Source organism: Macrobrachium rosenbergii, chromosome 51, assembly GCF_040412425.1.
Source record: "Macrobrachium rosenbergii isolate ZJJX-2024 chromosome 51, ASM4041242v1, whole genome shotgun sequence".
Classification (NCBI taxonomy): Eukaryota; Metazoa; Arthropoda; class Malacostraca; order Decapoda; family Palaemonidae; genus Macrobrachium; species Macrobrachium rosenbergii.
The window spans coordinates 60,764,048-60,781,147 of NC_089791.1; the positions used below are offsets into that span (position 1 = coordinate 60,764,048).

The window sequence follows — 17,100 nt, forward strand, 5'->3', positions numbered from 1 at the left end:
AAATACCAACACATCAGTGGCGCACGAAGTCGGTTACGAATGCAGCAGACAAATGGAGCCTAGCCTTACGCATACAACGCTACGCCTAACCTTCAAGCCTACAAGACAACGCCTAGCTTTAACGGACAAAGTCTACCCGAAGTCGAAGACCATCTCAATTGGATGCCTTCAACACACTCAAGCCAGCATTCTTGCAGCGCTGCGCCAAGTCGGGAGCGCCGAAGGACAAATAAGTTGGTTCAGAGTAAAAAGGAGCTCAAGTAGGTCTATGCAAATATAGCCTACACCAGGGTACCAAGTAGGAATTGTAAGAGTAAACAACGAAATAAGGTGGTTTAGCCTGGATAGAAATTTAGTAGGAATTCATAAACTAGGTCTGACAGAGTCTAATATAGCCAAACCTAGGTTCAAAACTTCCATTGTTAGCCTAAGTACAATTCAAAACTTCCATTGTTAAGTACAAATGCTTTCAAGTTCCTAGCCTAACAAAACTTCAAGTGCCTAACAGCAAACATGCCGATAGATATCAAAAGTCTAGACTGCTTTAGTATCGGAGAGGATCCTAAATCAGTGGGTACAAGATGGAAACAGTGGGTAGGCAGTTTTGAAATTTACCTAGAAGCACTAGGGAAAGTTGATAAAAAGCAGCAGAAGGCCTTATTGCTTCATACTGCAGGTAAGGAAGTTCAGGAAGTATACAAAACTTTGAATCTAACGAATGATTCATTGGAGGACACAATTGAAGAGCTTACAAACTATTTTGCTCCTCAAGTCAATAAATACTTTGAGCGTCATCAGTTCGTACTAGCATCACAAGAATCAGGTGAGAAAATAGACACTTTTGTGACAAGGTTAAAAAAATTAGCTGCTACTTGTGAATTTGTTGATATAGAAGAGAGGTTAATAGAGAGAGTTATAGAAGGAAGTAACTCACAAGAGCTACAAAAAGCAATTGCTACAAGTAAAGAAACTAACCTTGCAAAAAGTTCTGGAAATAGCAAAGAGCATTAGAAATGGTTAATTATCAATCAAATGTCATTGCAGGTAAGACTCAAAATGACAGCAGTAGCCAGGTAAATTGTGTAGCCTATAAAAAGAGTTACCAACATGCAAAGAAAGGGCAAACAAATCAATTAGTTAAGCCTAGCCCAGGTATATCCAAGTATAACAAGGGTAAAACAACTGCAAACTCACAGAAAAATCAGAGTCACATAGGCACACAAAACCCTCAAAAGAAGCCATGCTATAGGTGTGGTAGACAAGATCATTATAGCAATGATTGGGATAAGTGTCCAGCATCAGGTCAGACATGCAATAACTACAAGAGACGTGGTCATTTAACAAGTCAGTGTAAATTTGCCAAGCAAAAGACCACTAAACATATTAATAGAACTGTGAATTCAAATGACAGCTCTAGTTCAAATGAAGACAGTGTACATAAGACAACAGAAGTAGAAGAATTTGCATTTCACATAAATTCTGTGAACAAAGATGCACAAGAATGTCTTATGGCTCAAATAGAAATAAATGGGAAACTCACACCCATGCAGATAGATACAGCTGCAGACGTGACAACAATTTCTGAAAGAGTTGCACAGACAATGTCTAACCTAGTGATAAGACCTTCAGACAAGGTGCTCAAAAGTTACAATGGTACAAACATAGAAGTAGTAGGTTCATCACAAGTGAAAGTACAGTATAATAATCAAGAGACAGGCAAGTTACCATTGACAGTAGTCAAAGGTAAAGGACAAACCTTATTGGGTCTAGATTGGTTAAGATGTAACAAATTAGATTGGCCTAGTATTCTAAGGGTTACAGGTACAAAACAAGAACCAACAGAAGAAATTTCAATAACTAATCTTCTATCAGATTACAAAGAAGTCTTTGAAGACAGAGTAGGTACAGTAAAGAATGCACAAGCAGTCTTAATTTTGAAGGAGAATGCCATTCCAAGATTTTTTGCTCCAAGACCAGTTCCATATGCATTGAAAACAGCTGTGGAAACTGAAATTAGAAGGTTAGAAAACGAAGGTTCATGGGAAAAGGTTGATTATTCAGATTGGGCTACACCATTAGTTCCGATTGTTAAGGACAATGGTCAAGTTAGGTTATGTGGAAATTACAAGGTAACACTAAATCCAAAATTGCAAGTAGCTCAACATCCATTGCCAAATCCCAAAGATATGTTCGCAACTTTGTCAGGATGCTCTGTATTTTCTAAGGTAGATCTAAGACAAGCATTTCAACAGCTTTCTGTGGATGAAAATTCCCAAAAGTTATGTACTGTAAACACACATTTAGGGCTGTATCGTCCAAAAAGACTTCCATATGGAGTCGCTAGCAGTCCAGCTATATGGCAACAAACAATGGACAAAATATTTGCAGGTATGTCGGGAGTATTCATTTTCATTGATGACATACTAGTAGCTGGTAAAAACATGAAGGAGCATAGAGAAAGGTTACATGCAGTTCTAAAGAAACTGAAGGATCATAATATCAAAGTCAACAAGAGTAAGTGTATTTTAGAAGTTGACTCTGTAGAGTATTTGGGTTTTATTGTAAATGGTAAAAGTATTCACAAGACAAAAGATAAGGTAAATGCAGTACAGTCAGCAAAGGTACCAGAAAATGTAAAGGAATTGCAATCATTTTTAGGTTTAGTAACGTTTTATGGAAATTTCATTCAGAACTTAGCAACAATTGCACACCCATTATATAATTTGCTGAACAAGGATGCTAAATGGAATTGGACAAAGGAATGTCAAAAATCCCTTGAAAGAGTCAAAGCAGAAGTGACTTCACCCACATTCCTAGTACATTATCAAATGGATTTGTCAGTAAAGTTGGTTTATGACGCCTCAAACATAGGTTTAGGTGCAGTACTAGCACATGTAATGCCAGATGGTGCAGAAAAACCTATTGCTTTTGCCTCTAGAGTATTAAACAAAGCAGAAAGAAACTACTTACAAATTGAAAAGGAAGCATTAGCACTAGTGTATGGAGTAAAGAAGTTCCATATGTATCTCTATGGCAGGAAAAAGTTCACGTTAGTTACAGACCACAAACCATTGTTGATGATTTTGGGTCCAAAAGCAAGCTTACCTGCGTTAGTAGCTGCAAGACTACAACGTTGGGCAATGATATTAGCTGCATATAACTATAACATAGAGTATAGACCAATATCAAGGATGGGTAATGCAGACACTTTGTCGAGATTGCCTGTGGACAAAGCACCAGAAGAACATGATGAAAGTATTCTTTTAATTTCTGCATATAATTTACCTGTTACAGCTAAGGAAATAGCACAAGGTACAAAGAAAGACCCAGTACTCATGAAGGTAGTACAGAGTCTAACAACTGGCAGAGATATTTGTGTAGATGATGTCCATTGTAAACCATACAAAGAGATTTGGAATGACTTGAGTGTCACACAAGATTGTATCCTGAGAGGATCAAGAGTAGTGATTCCAAATGCACTAAGAAGTAGGGTTTTATCAGAAATACACGCAGACCACCAAGGTATAGTGAGATCCAAGTCAATTGCTAGAACTTATGTTTGGTGGCCAGGTGTGGATAGGGACATTGAAAATTTGGTTAAAAAGTGTATGAATTGTGCATTGCAACAAAATAATCCTAAACAAACAAGAATGCATCCATGGGAATTACCCCGATACCCATGGCAACGTGTGCATATAGATTTTGCAGGTCCATTTTTAGGATACTCATACTTGATATTAGTAGATGCATATAGTAAGTGGCCAGAAGTTATACCAATGCAAACAACCTCATCTCGGTAGTGACTATAAAATCACCCATGCAAATCTTTGCAACGCATGTTTTGCCAGAAAAAGTAGTGACAGGCAATGGTCCACAGTTTACTTCACAGGAGTTTAAGGAATTTCTGAATGTGAATGGTATACAACATACATTATCAGCAGCTTACCATCCATCCACGAATGGTGAGGCAGAAAGATTTGTCCAAACCTTCAAACATAATATGAAGTGTAGACAAGCAAACTCTGGTAATGTAACATCTCATATTGCAAAGTTTCTGATATCCTATAGGACAACCGTACACAGTACTATGGGTGTAACACAGTCATATTTGTTGATGGAGAGGAGGATCAGGAGTAAGTTAGATCTTATGTATCCTAGCTTGCAGAGTCAGTTAGAACAGAAAGGTTATGATCAAGTAAAAAAACTTCCAGAGGTAAGACATTTCACTCCTTCAAGTTATGTCATGGTAAGATCATACAATACACCAGAAAAATGGGTGCAAGGAGAAATTGTCAGGAAGATAAGAAATTTACATTATGATGTTAATGTCAGTGGAAAGATTGTAAAACGTCATGTTGATCAGTTGCAGTCATTCAGTACAAATAATACAGAAGTACAAGTTTCAAATACCTCAAACTTAAATATATAACACAGATGTGCAAACTGCTCACCAAGACGTTGAAACTCCAACTGTAAATATAGAGGAAAATCTCGCAACAGCTCAGGACACATCTCCAGTACTCCCTAACCGAATGAATAGAGGAAAACCTCCTGAAAGATTAGATTTGTAAGTGTTGACTGTCATGTATGTCTTAACGTAAGTGCAAGACATGTTATGTAACGCCGTCCGTAGACGCGTTCAGTTCAAAGCTGCAGCTAGATGTTGCGTAATGCTATAGAGTATAAGTGTAATCAGTTATTATTGTGTTAGTATCAAATCCGACACACAGGCTTCGATCCCATGAGTTCTACCTCATGTATGTAGAATATAATTCCTTATTGTGTATCGAGCTCCGATGCTCATATGTCTGTTATGATTCCATTGTATATGCTTTTTGTATTTTGTATACATCTCTTACCACCTTCTTCTTTAATGTAGCGGAGAATAAACACGAGCTGAAAGATATAGCTTTATTATCGCCCTTCATCCTCGGACATCTGCAACGAGAATGGGACCAAACCTCAGATACTAAATACATCATATTTACCTTGCAGGTAAGAACGAAGAATTGTAGTATGTGTTATAAATACCAGCACATCATCGACCCCAAGAAAAACACACTGGGGAAAGACAGCCTTACAGCAAGGCTATCAAAATCATGGGTTTGTGTATTAAATAATATCAAACACAATATATACACAAAAACAACACAAAAGATCCCACCGGGAAAGAAGAGCTTAACGACAGTCAGGCAGAGAGCTCTGAAAACACCTCTGCACAGCATGATGGCCGAAAGTAAATTGGAATGTTTACATCTGGGCAGGATGTAATTCCTAATGTAAAGGACCGATGGTTTGTATATCATGTAGCAACAAACAAGTCTAAGAAAAACAACATAGTCCGTAATTTTCATTAGAGAAAAAACCGGTCCACACAAAGCCTCACTCATTCAGTCTGTCTACAAAAGTCAAATCTAAGTTCAGAATCAAAAGATAAATGAACAATCCTAAATAATAAACTGCGCTCCTACAACCGTGTGTAGCCATAGGACGGCAGAAACAAACTGAAGCCACTTGCTAAATTGTTCCTCTTCTTTCCCAGAAAGTGGGTGGGGTCTAGTCACCTACTCAAACAGGAGAATTCCTACCGCGAATTTCGAAATTCAAGCTGCTGTGTGAGTAGAAACTATAGCGATGTAATTACTAGGTAATTTACATATATAAAAACAGTAAGTTAAAGAATTCGAGCATGATACCCACTGGGAATGTTATGGACATAGTGATTATGGCCCAATTAAGAACAAAGTGACCATGTGCAGACTAGGAACAAGGTTGTCTTTCAGGATAATAGGTTGTAAGGTACCTAAGATAGGTTACGTGATTGGCACTCTTAAAACAGGTTGTGAATACTGACTGGATATGGTACACAGAATGCTCTTGAATATAGACAAATCTTAAGAAAATGGCAGCCTTAAAACCAATGTGTTTACCTGTGAAGACAGTGTATCAGGCTACTTCTGTTTTTTGTATGGGCACTACATATTTCTTTAATTACTTCCCTAAACATAATTATGATTTCTCCCCTTGTGCAACATATATGAAGACTGTTCATAGAGTTACATGTTATATAGCATTTGGCAGAAGTACTGTTGATGCATTCCAAAAAAAGTGTCGGAAAATTTCTTTTAATAAATCAAAAGCACCTTTTTTCCTGGTCATGATAACTCAGGGAGGAAGCATAAATCAATATCGTCACGACAGTTGGGGGAGGAAACCTAAATCACTCAAACTGCCTTTTTGTGTTCTTTGTGTAATTCACTATCGTTGTTAACACAAACTGCTATTTGTCACAACCAAACGACTTGAGCAAAAAGGGATTACACAAAATAAATTAAAGTACATCAGGCCGTGATGTGAAGATTTTATACAATCAGTCCATACGTAAGTAATACACCAAACATTTTGGTGATGCTATGAGAAATTAATTTCCTGCCATCACTGATTACAAAACACCAGTAATCAATTGAGGATAAATGTGGTATTTTTATAATATGGAGCGTGAAGGGGTGATCGAGTACAACTTGAAATATTTACTGATATGTATCTAATAACACTAAATTGATGTTTGCAGTAAATCCTTTAGCTTCTTAAGCCGTTCTTTCTGAATTCTTGGGCATATATAGCACAAAAGCCACAAATGGCACTTAAAAAAACCATTTTTTTCTATAATGATAACTTAATAATTTCTCACAGCAAATTTCTCAGACCTCTTCAGACTCAAACTTTTCACTACACAATAATTTGTTACACCAAGGATACCTGGTATGCTGGAAACTTAGATTAAGCAGGGAACATTAGTAAATTAGATTTAAAAAAAAAAAAACTTTTTCTAGGTTAATGAGTGATCGCTTGGAAGTATAATGCCTGGCCTAAAGAGAACCATGTATTTTCAGACTCATAATTTAGTGTTTCAGGAGGTTAGGTTTAGAACATTATCTCTCATAGTACCTTCCATGCAATATCCTCTCATATGCCACCTTCCATGCAATATCCTCTCATATGCCACCTTCCATGCAATAAGTCAAAGGAAAAAGGACTAAGCAATTAGTTCATTCAATTTAGTATGATTCACTGTAGGTAAATTCGCCTCTAAAACCTATCTCTCACCACTGCCTTTGGGGGCAAACCTCTTTAATCTCTTTCTTGTCCAAGTGCTGCCAGAATTCCTTAATTCCAGATGCGGACCCAATCAGAGTTAATCATCACCTGAGGCAGGTCAGCTGGCAAGTTGAACATGTGTTTTCTGCCATCTTGAAAGTTCAGCCATGCTGCCCGTATTTCCATGTGGGCAGAACGATCCAAACGCCACCTAGGAGGAAAAAACGTAATTCCGAAAGCTATAAAGGGCCTTGGAGAGAGATGCTTGTTCTTGGAAGTGTTCAGGCGGACCCAGAGGGCGGATGTCTGTCCCTTGCTCCATTAAACTGCCTATTTCCAACATGTGGCTGGCAGTAACCAAAGTAACTTTTGTTGTGAACTTGTGAGAGGGTGCAAAAGAGAGAAAAGGTAGACACTGACTGCTAGTTTATTAAGGGAGCAGGCCGCTTATAAAGCAGCGTGCGGACGTCAGTACAAAGACATACAAGGACACAGGTGACCCGAGGTCAACTGTACTCAATGTGAAACAGGACAGGTAAATACAGATAACGTGACAAATAAAAATTAACAGATTAGACATAATAATGCTCTGACACATGTACAATACAAAGGGGCACAAATGAGTAAGTAATAAATGCACATTTACATAAAACATGGCTAGGTACCCCGACCTAAGGTCACGGGAAAATGCACTGTAGAAAACAGGAGGTTCACTAGAGAAAACCAGTTGAGCGGGGACTTTACAATAATCCCCCCCCCAAAGACATAGGTAACATCTGATTAAAGCGAGCATCTGCCGGGGCGCTGGAGAGTGCCACAGCTCTGTGATGTCAGCTGCAGGGTGCAGTGCGTGCAGGAGCAGGTTGGCTGCAGCGCTGCCTGAGCCCAGGGCCTTATGGTGGCAGCCACACGACTTTCTTGTGGGCGGCGTGGGCTGCGAGGGTGACGTCTGCTGCGGAGGGCGCTGAGGGTGTCGCCAACGTCCTCCTCCAACAGTGTGGGCTTGAGGCGGTCTATTGACACCCAGCCGTTCTTCCCGTGGGTGGCCAGCCGGAATGTTTTTTTGTTTCTCTCCAGCACAAGGAAGGGGCCCCTGTTGGGCCTGGTTAAAGGCGGGCGGACGGAGTTGTTCCTGACGAAGACGTGGGTGGTGGAGGACAGACCGGGAGGCGTGAAAGACGTCGTCCTGTTGGTATACGTCCACTGGCAAGGGGTGAATTTTCTGACCATGTCACGGAGCCTCTGGACTGTCAGGTTGTGGCGATCCCCCGTGATGAGTTCACCCGGGACTACGAGAGACTCCCCGTAGACTTTTTCTGCTGCAGACAGGTCGCCGTTGGCTCTGGGGGCGGTCCTCAACCCGAGGAGGACCCAGGGCAGTTGGTACTTCCAATTCTCGGCGTTGCAGCGGGCCATGAGGGACGCCTTCAGGGACCTGTGGAACCTTTCCACCAATCTGTTGGCCGTGGGGTTGTAGGCGGTGGTGCTTGGGTGAGTGGTCTCCAGAGGGCGTGCCAGGGTGGTTCACAGCTCGGACAGGAAGGCTGGTTGGAGCACGCACTGGCGGCGGTTTCTTCCATGGGCGTCATTTCTGGCCACCTGATGGAGCGGTCGACGACTGTCAGGAGATACCTGGCCCCGCCTGATGGGGAAAGGGGGCCTACCACATCAACGTTGATGTGTCCTAAGTGCCTCCCTGGCTGGGGGAAGTCACCCACCCCTGACTCAGTGTGGCGCCCTACTTTGCTGGTCTGGCACTGGATGCACTGCCTCACGCAGGTCGTAGCATCCTTCCGTATGCCATGTCAGAAGGACTTCTCTGCCAGCAGCTTGGCCGTCGTCCTGCCGGAAGGGTGAGACAGCCCGTGGATGATGTCGAAAACCAGATGGGGGCAGGAGGCGGGTACCAGCGGGCGGGGGTGGCCAGTGCTTAAGTCGCTCAGCAGTTATGGCCCCCAGGGGCGAGGGGCGCGTCCTTCCACTTGAGTGACGTGATGGCGGTGCAGCAGGCTGGAACCTCTGGGTTGGTGACCTGCTCCCGAGCGAGGTCCTCGTAGTCGATCCTGAGCTGCACTGCGTTGAGCTCGATCCTCGAGAGGTCGTCGGCTACAGGGTTCTTCCTGCCGGGGAGGTACTTGATGGTGCAGGTGAACTCCGCAATGGCTGCGAGATGCTGCTGCTGCCTGGAGGACCATGCATCCCCCTGCTTTGTGAAGGCGTGGACCAGTGGCTGGTGGTCCGTCCAAATTGTGAAGGGCGTGCCCTCCAGGAGGAACTTGAAGTGGCGTACCGCCCGGTACACTGTGCAGAGTTCTCTGTTGAAGGTGCTGTAGCGGGACTCGGCGGGGATGAACTTCCTGCTGAAGAATGCGATGGGCTGGGGGGCTCCAGCCACGACCTGCCCCCGGACGGCCCCACAGACGACGTTGCTGGTATCCATCATCAGCTGGAGGGGGCATCATCGAGTCCTGGTGGGCCAAAGTTGTATATCTTAGCAGACCAAGAGCTGATTAAGAGCTCCTAGGGCTTGAAGGATTAGGCTAAGAACCAATTGGTTACCTAGCAATAGGACCTACAGCTTACTGTGAAATCCGAACCACATTATAGCGAGAAATGAATTTCTATCACCAGAAATAAATTCCTCTAATTCTTCATTGGTTGGTCAGAGATTTGAACTCGCGGCCAGCAGAGTGCTAGCTGAGAATGGAACCCAATCGCCCAACCTGGTGGACCAAGGCAGTTGCCTTGGCGAGGGCAGCCTTTGTCAGGGAGAAGGTCCGCTGCTGGTCAGGGCCCCACACTAAGGTCTTCGGATGGCCCTTCAGGATCTCCGTCAGGGGGGCCATGGTGTGTGCGACCCTGGGGATGAACCCCCTGTAGTAGTTGACCATCCCGAGGAATTCCTCTATGGCCCTGATGGAGGTAGGGGTGGGGAACCTGGCAATGGCTGCGACCTTCGATACGAGTGGACGGACGCCTCCTGGGGATATCTCCTGGCCCAGAAAGTCAACTCTTTCGACGCCGAAGGTGCATTTGTCGAACCTGATGATGAGGCCATTCTCCTCCAGGCACTGCAGGACCTTCCAGATGTGCCGCAGGTGTTCTTTGTGGGATCTGGAAAAAATTAAAATGTCATCTATGTAACAGACACAGAAGTTCAGGTCCCCCAGAATGCTGTCCATCAGTCTCTGGAAGGTCACCCCCGCGTTCCTCAGGCCGAAGGTGGAGAAGGCGAAGACGTAGGACCCGAAGGGCGTGATGATGGTGGTTTTGGGGATGTCCTCTGGAGCTACTGGTACCTGGAAGTAGGATTTTAAAAGATCCAATTTAGAAAATATTTTGGCCCCGTGGAAAGAGGCCGTGAGGTCTTGCATGTTTGGGAGAGGGTAGTGATCTAGTTCTGTGGCGAGGTTGAGCTGCCTGTAGTCGCCGCAAGGTCTCCAGGAGCTATCCGGTTTCTGCACCATATGGAGGGGGGAGGCCCACGGGCTGGAGGCCTTCCTGCATATGCCCATATGCTCCATCTCGGCGAAAGCGTCCTTGGCCTCCTGAAGGCGCCGAGGGGGAAGCCTCCGGAACTTTGCGTGCGTCAGGGAGCCCTTTCTCTTGATGTGGTGGTAAACTCCGTGTTTGGCAGGGGCCCCAGGCACCTGATGCAGTTCGGGCTTGAATACCTCGGGGAACTCCAGAAGTGAGGCGTACTGGTGCGGGGCGACGGAACAGACTGTGGGTGCGCTGGGACCCGTCGCCAGGGGAAGGGACTGGCAGGATTCGGTGTCCAGCAGGCGCTTGCGGCCGACGTTGACTGCCAGACCGAAGTGGACCAGGAAGTCCGCACCCAGGAGTAGGGTCCTCACGTCTGCAACGATGAAACTCCACCTGTACCTCCAGCCAAGGATGGAGACCGACAGGAGCTTGGTGCCATAGGAGAGGTTGGGGGACCCATTGGCGGCCATCAGGGAGGCAGCCGGGTCCGACAGGCGTTTGCGGTCCTCTCTGGATGGCGGGAACACTGAGAGTACAGCCCCAGTGTCGATCAGCATCATCCTGCCAGAGATGGTGTCACAGACGTAAAAACCTACCGGTTTTGGGCTCCTGGGTTCTTCTGCTGCCATGGTGGCCTGTGCTGTTGGCTGCCGCCACCCCATTTTTTGGATGGGCGAAAGGGCAGGGGGGCTCACAGCTCCAGGCATCCTTGCCGTACCACCGGTGGTAGTAGCAAGGCCCCGGCAATTGCTTCTTCTGGTGAGGGGTTGGCCGCCTCCTGATGACGACGTTTGTCTCCTCTTCTGCGGTTTCCTCTGCGGTTTGATGGGGTGTGCGGGCGTGGATGCCCGATTCGCTGCCCTCGTGGAATCAGTCAGCTGCTGTGCCCATTTTAATCAGGTCCTCGAGGGTCAGGGTGTAAGGCTCTAGGATCTGGGTCCAAACCTCTGGGAGGAGCTGATGGAGGAAGATCTCCCTCGACAGGCTTATCTCCGCGTGCCTGCCGCTGCCGTCCGTCCCGGGTAGGATGAGAAGATCCTGGATGACATTCCAAATCTCCAGGAGGTTCTGGTCGTGCTGGGGGTTGTTGGCGAGGTCGAGGGCGCAGGCGGCTCTCTCAGAGATCGGCAGGGAGCAGGTCTCGACGAGAGAGGCCTTCAGCTTTTGGTAGGTGGCAGGACTTGTGGCAGACACTCACAGGGCGATCTTCCTGTAAACCTCCTCCGGGAGGGCGTTGACAACGATGTCTGCCTGCAGTACTTCATCAGTCAGTCCTGCCAACCTGAACTGCCCCTCAACCCTGTAGAGCCATGATGACGGGTTGTTGTGTGTGAACGGCGGCAGCTTTATGGCGAGGGCGGACCTTGGTTGGTCCGTCAGGAAGGGCAGCATGTGAGGAGCAGGTACCGGCGTGGAGGAGCACGTGAGCCTTGGCGTGGGGGAGGACGCGAGTGGGTTTTGCGCGAGGGAGATATCAGACTCCGCGAAGTTCGCAGTTATTTGTATGTGGGAGGGAATGTCTGCGTCCATGCTCGCTTCTGCACTCTCACTCGGAGTGTGAGTTACACTCGCGTCAATACACGCTTGGGAGCGTGCCGTGTAGGTCCGCTAATGACGCCGGTGATCTGCTGACGAGGGTCGGTACACCCGAACGCTTTGTTAAAGCGCCATAGTTAGTCCGTTAGGGGCATGGGGTAGTTCATCGGGCCAAGACTAAGTTGCGTTTGGGTCCGTTAATGGCTCTGGGAACCACTCCGGGGTCACCACTGTGAGAGGATGAAAAAGAGAGAGAAGGTAGACATTGACTGCTAGTTTACCAAGGGAGCAGGCCACTTATAAAGGGGCGTGCGGACGTCAGTACAAGGACATACAGGTGACCCGCAGTCAATTGTTCTCAATGTGAAACAGAACAGGTAAATACAGATAACGTGTAAACACAGATAACGTAACAAATAAAAATTAACAGATTAGACACAATAATGCTCTGACACATGTACAATACAAAAGGGCACAAATGAGTAAGTAATAAATGCACATTTACATAAATAAAACATGGCTAGGTACCCCGACCTAAGGTCATGGGAAAAGGCACCGTAGGAAACGGGGGGTTCACTAGAGAAAACCTGTCGAGCAGGGACTTTACAAATTAATTCACTTGCCCTCCCTCTCACTGGCCCTCATAAGAAGAGAACTTCAGTTCCGAATTAAGGTCAAGTACCAGGATTTAAGGTTTCCAGCAGTCATGTTCCCTATTGCCTTTAATGAATTTCTGTTTTTTTTCATAGTGCAATATACCTACGGTGAGACCTGTATTGCTTTTATATTTTGTGCTGTTTAATTTGCAAAGCATTGACGAGAAGTGTAACGTAATCGTATGATATTCCAGCCACTGGAATCGAGCTCAGTCTAAGTGTCTTCTATGCAATTCCTTCATTACAATGCTAGTTTCAGGTGAGTAACCGTGTTTCGATTACAGATTAGGAGTCATAAGTTGTGGATCTGCGTATCATCTCATGTGCATAGTGGTCCCCACTACCTCGTTTTCAACACCCTTTGAAGTGGGTAATCCTTTTTATTCCCTCCAGGAAATTCCCCATCATTTGCTTCACCTTATTACACCAAAATTAAGCTACCATTCTTCTGATGTGTTTTCTTTTGTAAATATAATGAATTAAGTTAAACCCCAGGGTTTATCTTAGTCACTCCCCTTGAAGTAGGCCTTCAGCCGTATTTTGTTGTTTATAATTTTAACTGACCTCAAGGCCAGATTCCAGATTTTTGTGGTAATTAAGGTAAGTTGCGCATCATCCTTGTACACCCCATTAAGCTAGCAAGAACCCAACTTTAAAATTATAAGAACATAATACAAAGTTTTTTTTACATACAGAACTCAGTGAACAATACTAGTATGAGAGTTTAATTTCTTGACAAATACATAAATCTTATATTTTTTCGAGTTAATGTATCTTATGCATTTCTGGTTAATGTTAGTTCAATCCCATCACTTTTGTGATTCTCCATCTCTATATATAAGAATGATGGAGTGACTCAAGTACGAAATCAGTGTTTTCATGGTGGAGGAAAGCAAATATTGAGTGAACTACAGAAATGTGCAATGTCTAAAATGCATAACAACAAGATATACAGTAAAAAAAATACCAAGATCATTTCTAAAATTGTCATCATTCACAAAACACATTCTAAACAACAAATATTTTACTAGGTCAGTTATAACAGGTGCAACCTAACCTTACCTTTCCTAAATTAAAAAAACATGGGGCCCTGATCCTAACTGGCCACCCATCATTTAACTTGACTTTGAGGGTCATAAACCATATTAATGAATTACAGGGATGTTTCTAACCTTACCTTCCTTTTCTAACCTGGAGCTCCATGAGTCATCTAACTGAAATAACTTGCATATGGGGTCATAACTAGCAAGGGGGATAACCCTGGTCTTCCCATTATCATTTCACAAAACATATTCCTTACCTCAAGGTTGTGAGTTACACCTAAAAAGTACATATTCATTCCTTTTGTCCCAACGTTAGCAACTCACTAAACTTCGCAAAATTTTTGGGGGGATGAGTCTTTTATCACTGGATGGGATCACATTGAAATGGATATAGGGTCGTTTTTTCTGTTTTCAATTTTCAATATTGCCAAGACCTTCATAAGTGAGGCTGTGAGACTATTTTTTTAAATTACCCAAATATGCAATGGAAAAGCAAAAGAAAAAAGCCAGTGCTTGAGTACTGCACTTCTGCATAGCACAAGCACGACCATCAGCTAACGCTTCCAAAATAATGTCCAAGAAGTTACAAAAAACTTTCAAAACTGTCCCAAGAAGTTACAGAACACTTTCAAAACACCAGCAATTGATTTTGAATACTGTATGATACATGTCTTAATCATTTTAAGAGTACAATATTAGTCTAAATATTCTTTTTGGTGAATACTTATCTCATCAATGCACAACTTATTCAATTAGCTTTCATAATGCCTTTGGGAAAAATGCCAAAATAACCATCATTCGACCATTTCTGATACTGACTTTGGTGTTGGCGAGGCATTAAAGTAGTACCATATAGTCATCATCTTTCTACTGATAAACCACAGACTTTCACTTCCCGAATTTATGACAGGCATTATGCTCAGTGAATGCAATGTTTTGGAATGTCTGGAAAGCCCTTACTTCATATCTTGGTAGGATTTGGTGTCTTGGGTTAGGTCAAGTTAGAGTGCAACCCTGTGAATACCTATGCCAAATTTGCTAGCTATGTAAAAGGTGTACAGGGGAGCAAAGATAACTGGCTAATTATAACCCACCATCCTAGATTAAGTTGGGGCGTAATCCTGTGAATGCCACTTCCACTATCTTTGGTCATGGGTATGTTCACATGTAAAATTTAACCAGCAATGGAACAATCTTTGAAATATAGTTTACCTGGTGTATATTCATGTTTCAATCAAATGCCATGATTTTTTCTCATAAATCCATAGTTTTTCCCTGCATAACAATGGTTTTCCTAGTAAACCTCAATACAGAAACAGTTTAAAATTTATTTAAATCCACCAGAAAAACCATATCTAGATTGGGATACATCCTAACCTGACTTTAACTTCCTTTGTTAACCTAACCTGGTCTTAACTTTACCACAAGAGTTTGACCATAAACTAACCTGACCTCAAGTACATCTAATAATACAATAGTTCACTGTCCTAGCAATATGGAACTCCTCGTGGCAAAAACTCTATTACCACACGTGACTATATTTGGCAACACTGGATGTTTGTATAAAATAATAAAGTAGCTTCACCGTTCTCAAAAACAGCGTGAATGGCCTGAAAGTAGCTAAAACCTTAACCACAAAATCCCATCTTAACTATGACAAAGCTGGATGTTGAATTGATTAGTATCATAACTGGTAGGGCAGCTAATCATTACCTTGACCAAAAGGGGTCACATGGTTATTAAGAGCACTAATGCTCCATGATTTGATGGGCAACCTAGGTAATTACCCTTCAAATCGAAGGCAAGATTTTTCATTCTAAAATAATGATAAAAGAAAAATTCCAGGGCTAACAGTTACAATAAAACTGACCAAATAAACATGGCAATTTTTGGGGGAGGATACAGAAGTGTTTTGCAAGAATAAAATTAGAAGGGCAAAATAGTAAAAAATGTCATTCGAAAACCACCTACAACAATATAAATGCCAAAACTATAGGAGGTTTGAGGGGTTGCAGCCTCTAGCTAAACAGGGCCACATATCCTAGGTTAGGTTAAGTTAGATTGTAACCCTGTTATTACCACAACCTTTTTCATACTTATGTCGTTTTTTTTTTTTTGTCATTATTAGCGATTACTTGTAAGAATCATCTTTTTACACAAACGACTCTTGATTTTTGTATGGTTAGCCATTCATCTTGGTGCATTTACTTATTGTTGGTCTTCTTCCACCGAAAAACCACTGTTTCTCACTGTGGTCCACACAATGGCCACTTGTGGATCTTGCAGAAACGCAGAAACGGCTGGTTAGCACTAATAATTACGGTAAGAAAAAGCGAATAAAACACAATTTAGTCAGTTGGAAAATCTACACTTGACGGGTTTCGAGGGAAATTTATATCACCAAAATGTTAAATTGTAGTAGCCTACCTCTCAGATAATACTAAAACAGGCTAAATTAAAACTAACCTTACATTGTTTCAATCCTCGAACTGTATAATTTTAATTAGGAAAGTCCAAGGAGTTTTAAAAAATTCCAATTCTCACAAGAATTAACAGAATTAACAAAATATTTAACGAACAGCAGGATACCACGTCCAGGACCACAGGCTAGTAAGTACTAATAGATTGTAACATCGTCAACAAGCGCTGAGTAAAAGGTCGGTGGTTTTCATTATTTTTAGGGTAATACGCATGATTTTACATTTGATTCCTGTACTAATTATAGATTACCATACGCTTCCAGTGCAAGAATGCTTTTTATATTGCTCGAAAGATTACCAGTCACATATGTATAAAGGACATTTTTATTTTAGGTGCAAAAATTTAGAAACTTTAAATATTCAAATTTACACACGCACGTATAAAAAACACACATTATATATATACAGACTATATATATATATATATATATATATATATATATATATATATATATATATATATATATATATATATATATATATATATATATATATATATATATATGTGTGTGTGTGTGTGTCTGTGAAAAAAACCAGCAGGCTATAAATAATGCAAGGGGCGAACAAAAGAGGGTAGTACTATCACCTTCCCTTTGCAAAAAATAAGGGCACAGTGGAACTATTTAAATAAGGGTAGTGTGAATCATCATTTAAACGATACAAGGTACGTTTAGTTCCGGTGATGGTCAGAGGAGGAGGAGTCTTCACCTTCTTGAAAATAGGTTCCAAAAAAGATATACATTTTTAATCTGGTTTGGTTTCCGTGGCCCTTGTAATAAATTAATGTTTTTTTAGATTTCT

At 42.7% G+C, this 17,100-nt stretch overlaps 1 protein-coding gene across 4 annotated transcripts in view; it reads right to left on the bottom strand.

Annotated features, from left to right (window-relative positions):
- LOC136833457 (uncharacterized) overlaps positions 1–17,100 on the bottom strand; it is a 67,471-nt gene that overhangs the window by 18,141 nt on the left and 32,230 nt on the right. The window contains exon 1 of one of the 4 annotated variants that reach the window (XM_067095647.1): positions 7,207–7,315. The exons of the other annotated variants lie outside the window; for them this stretch is intronic. Within the exon in view, the coding sequence (XP_066951748.1) occupies positions 7,207–7,284 (78 nt within the window). The 5' untranslated portion in view covers positions 7,285–7,315. Of the gene's footprint in view, positions 1–7,206; positions 7,316–17,100 lie in introns of those variants that run through there. 4 annotated transcript variants of the gene reach the window in all.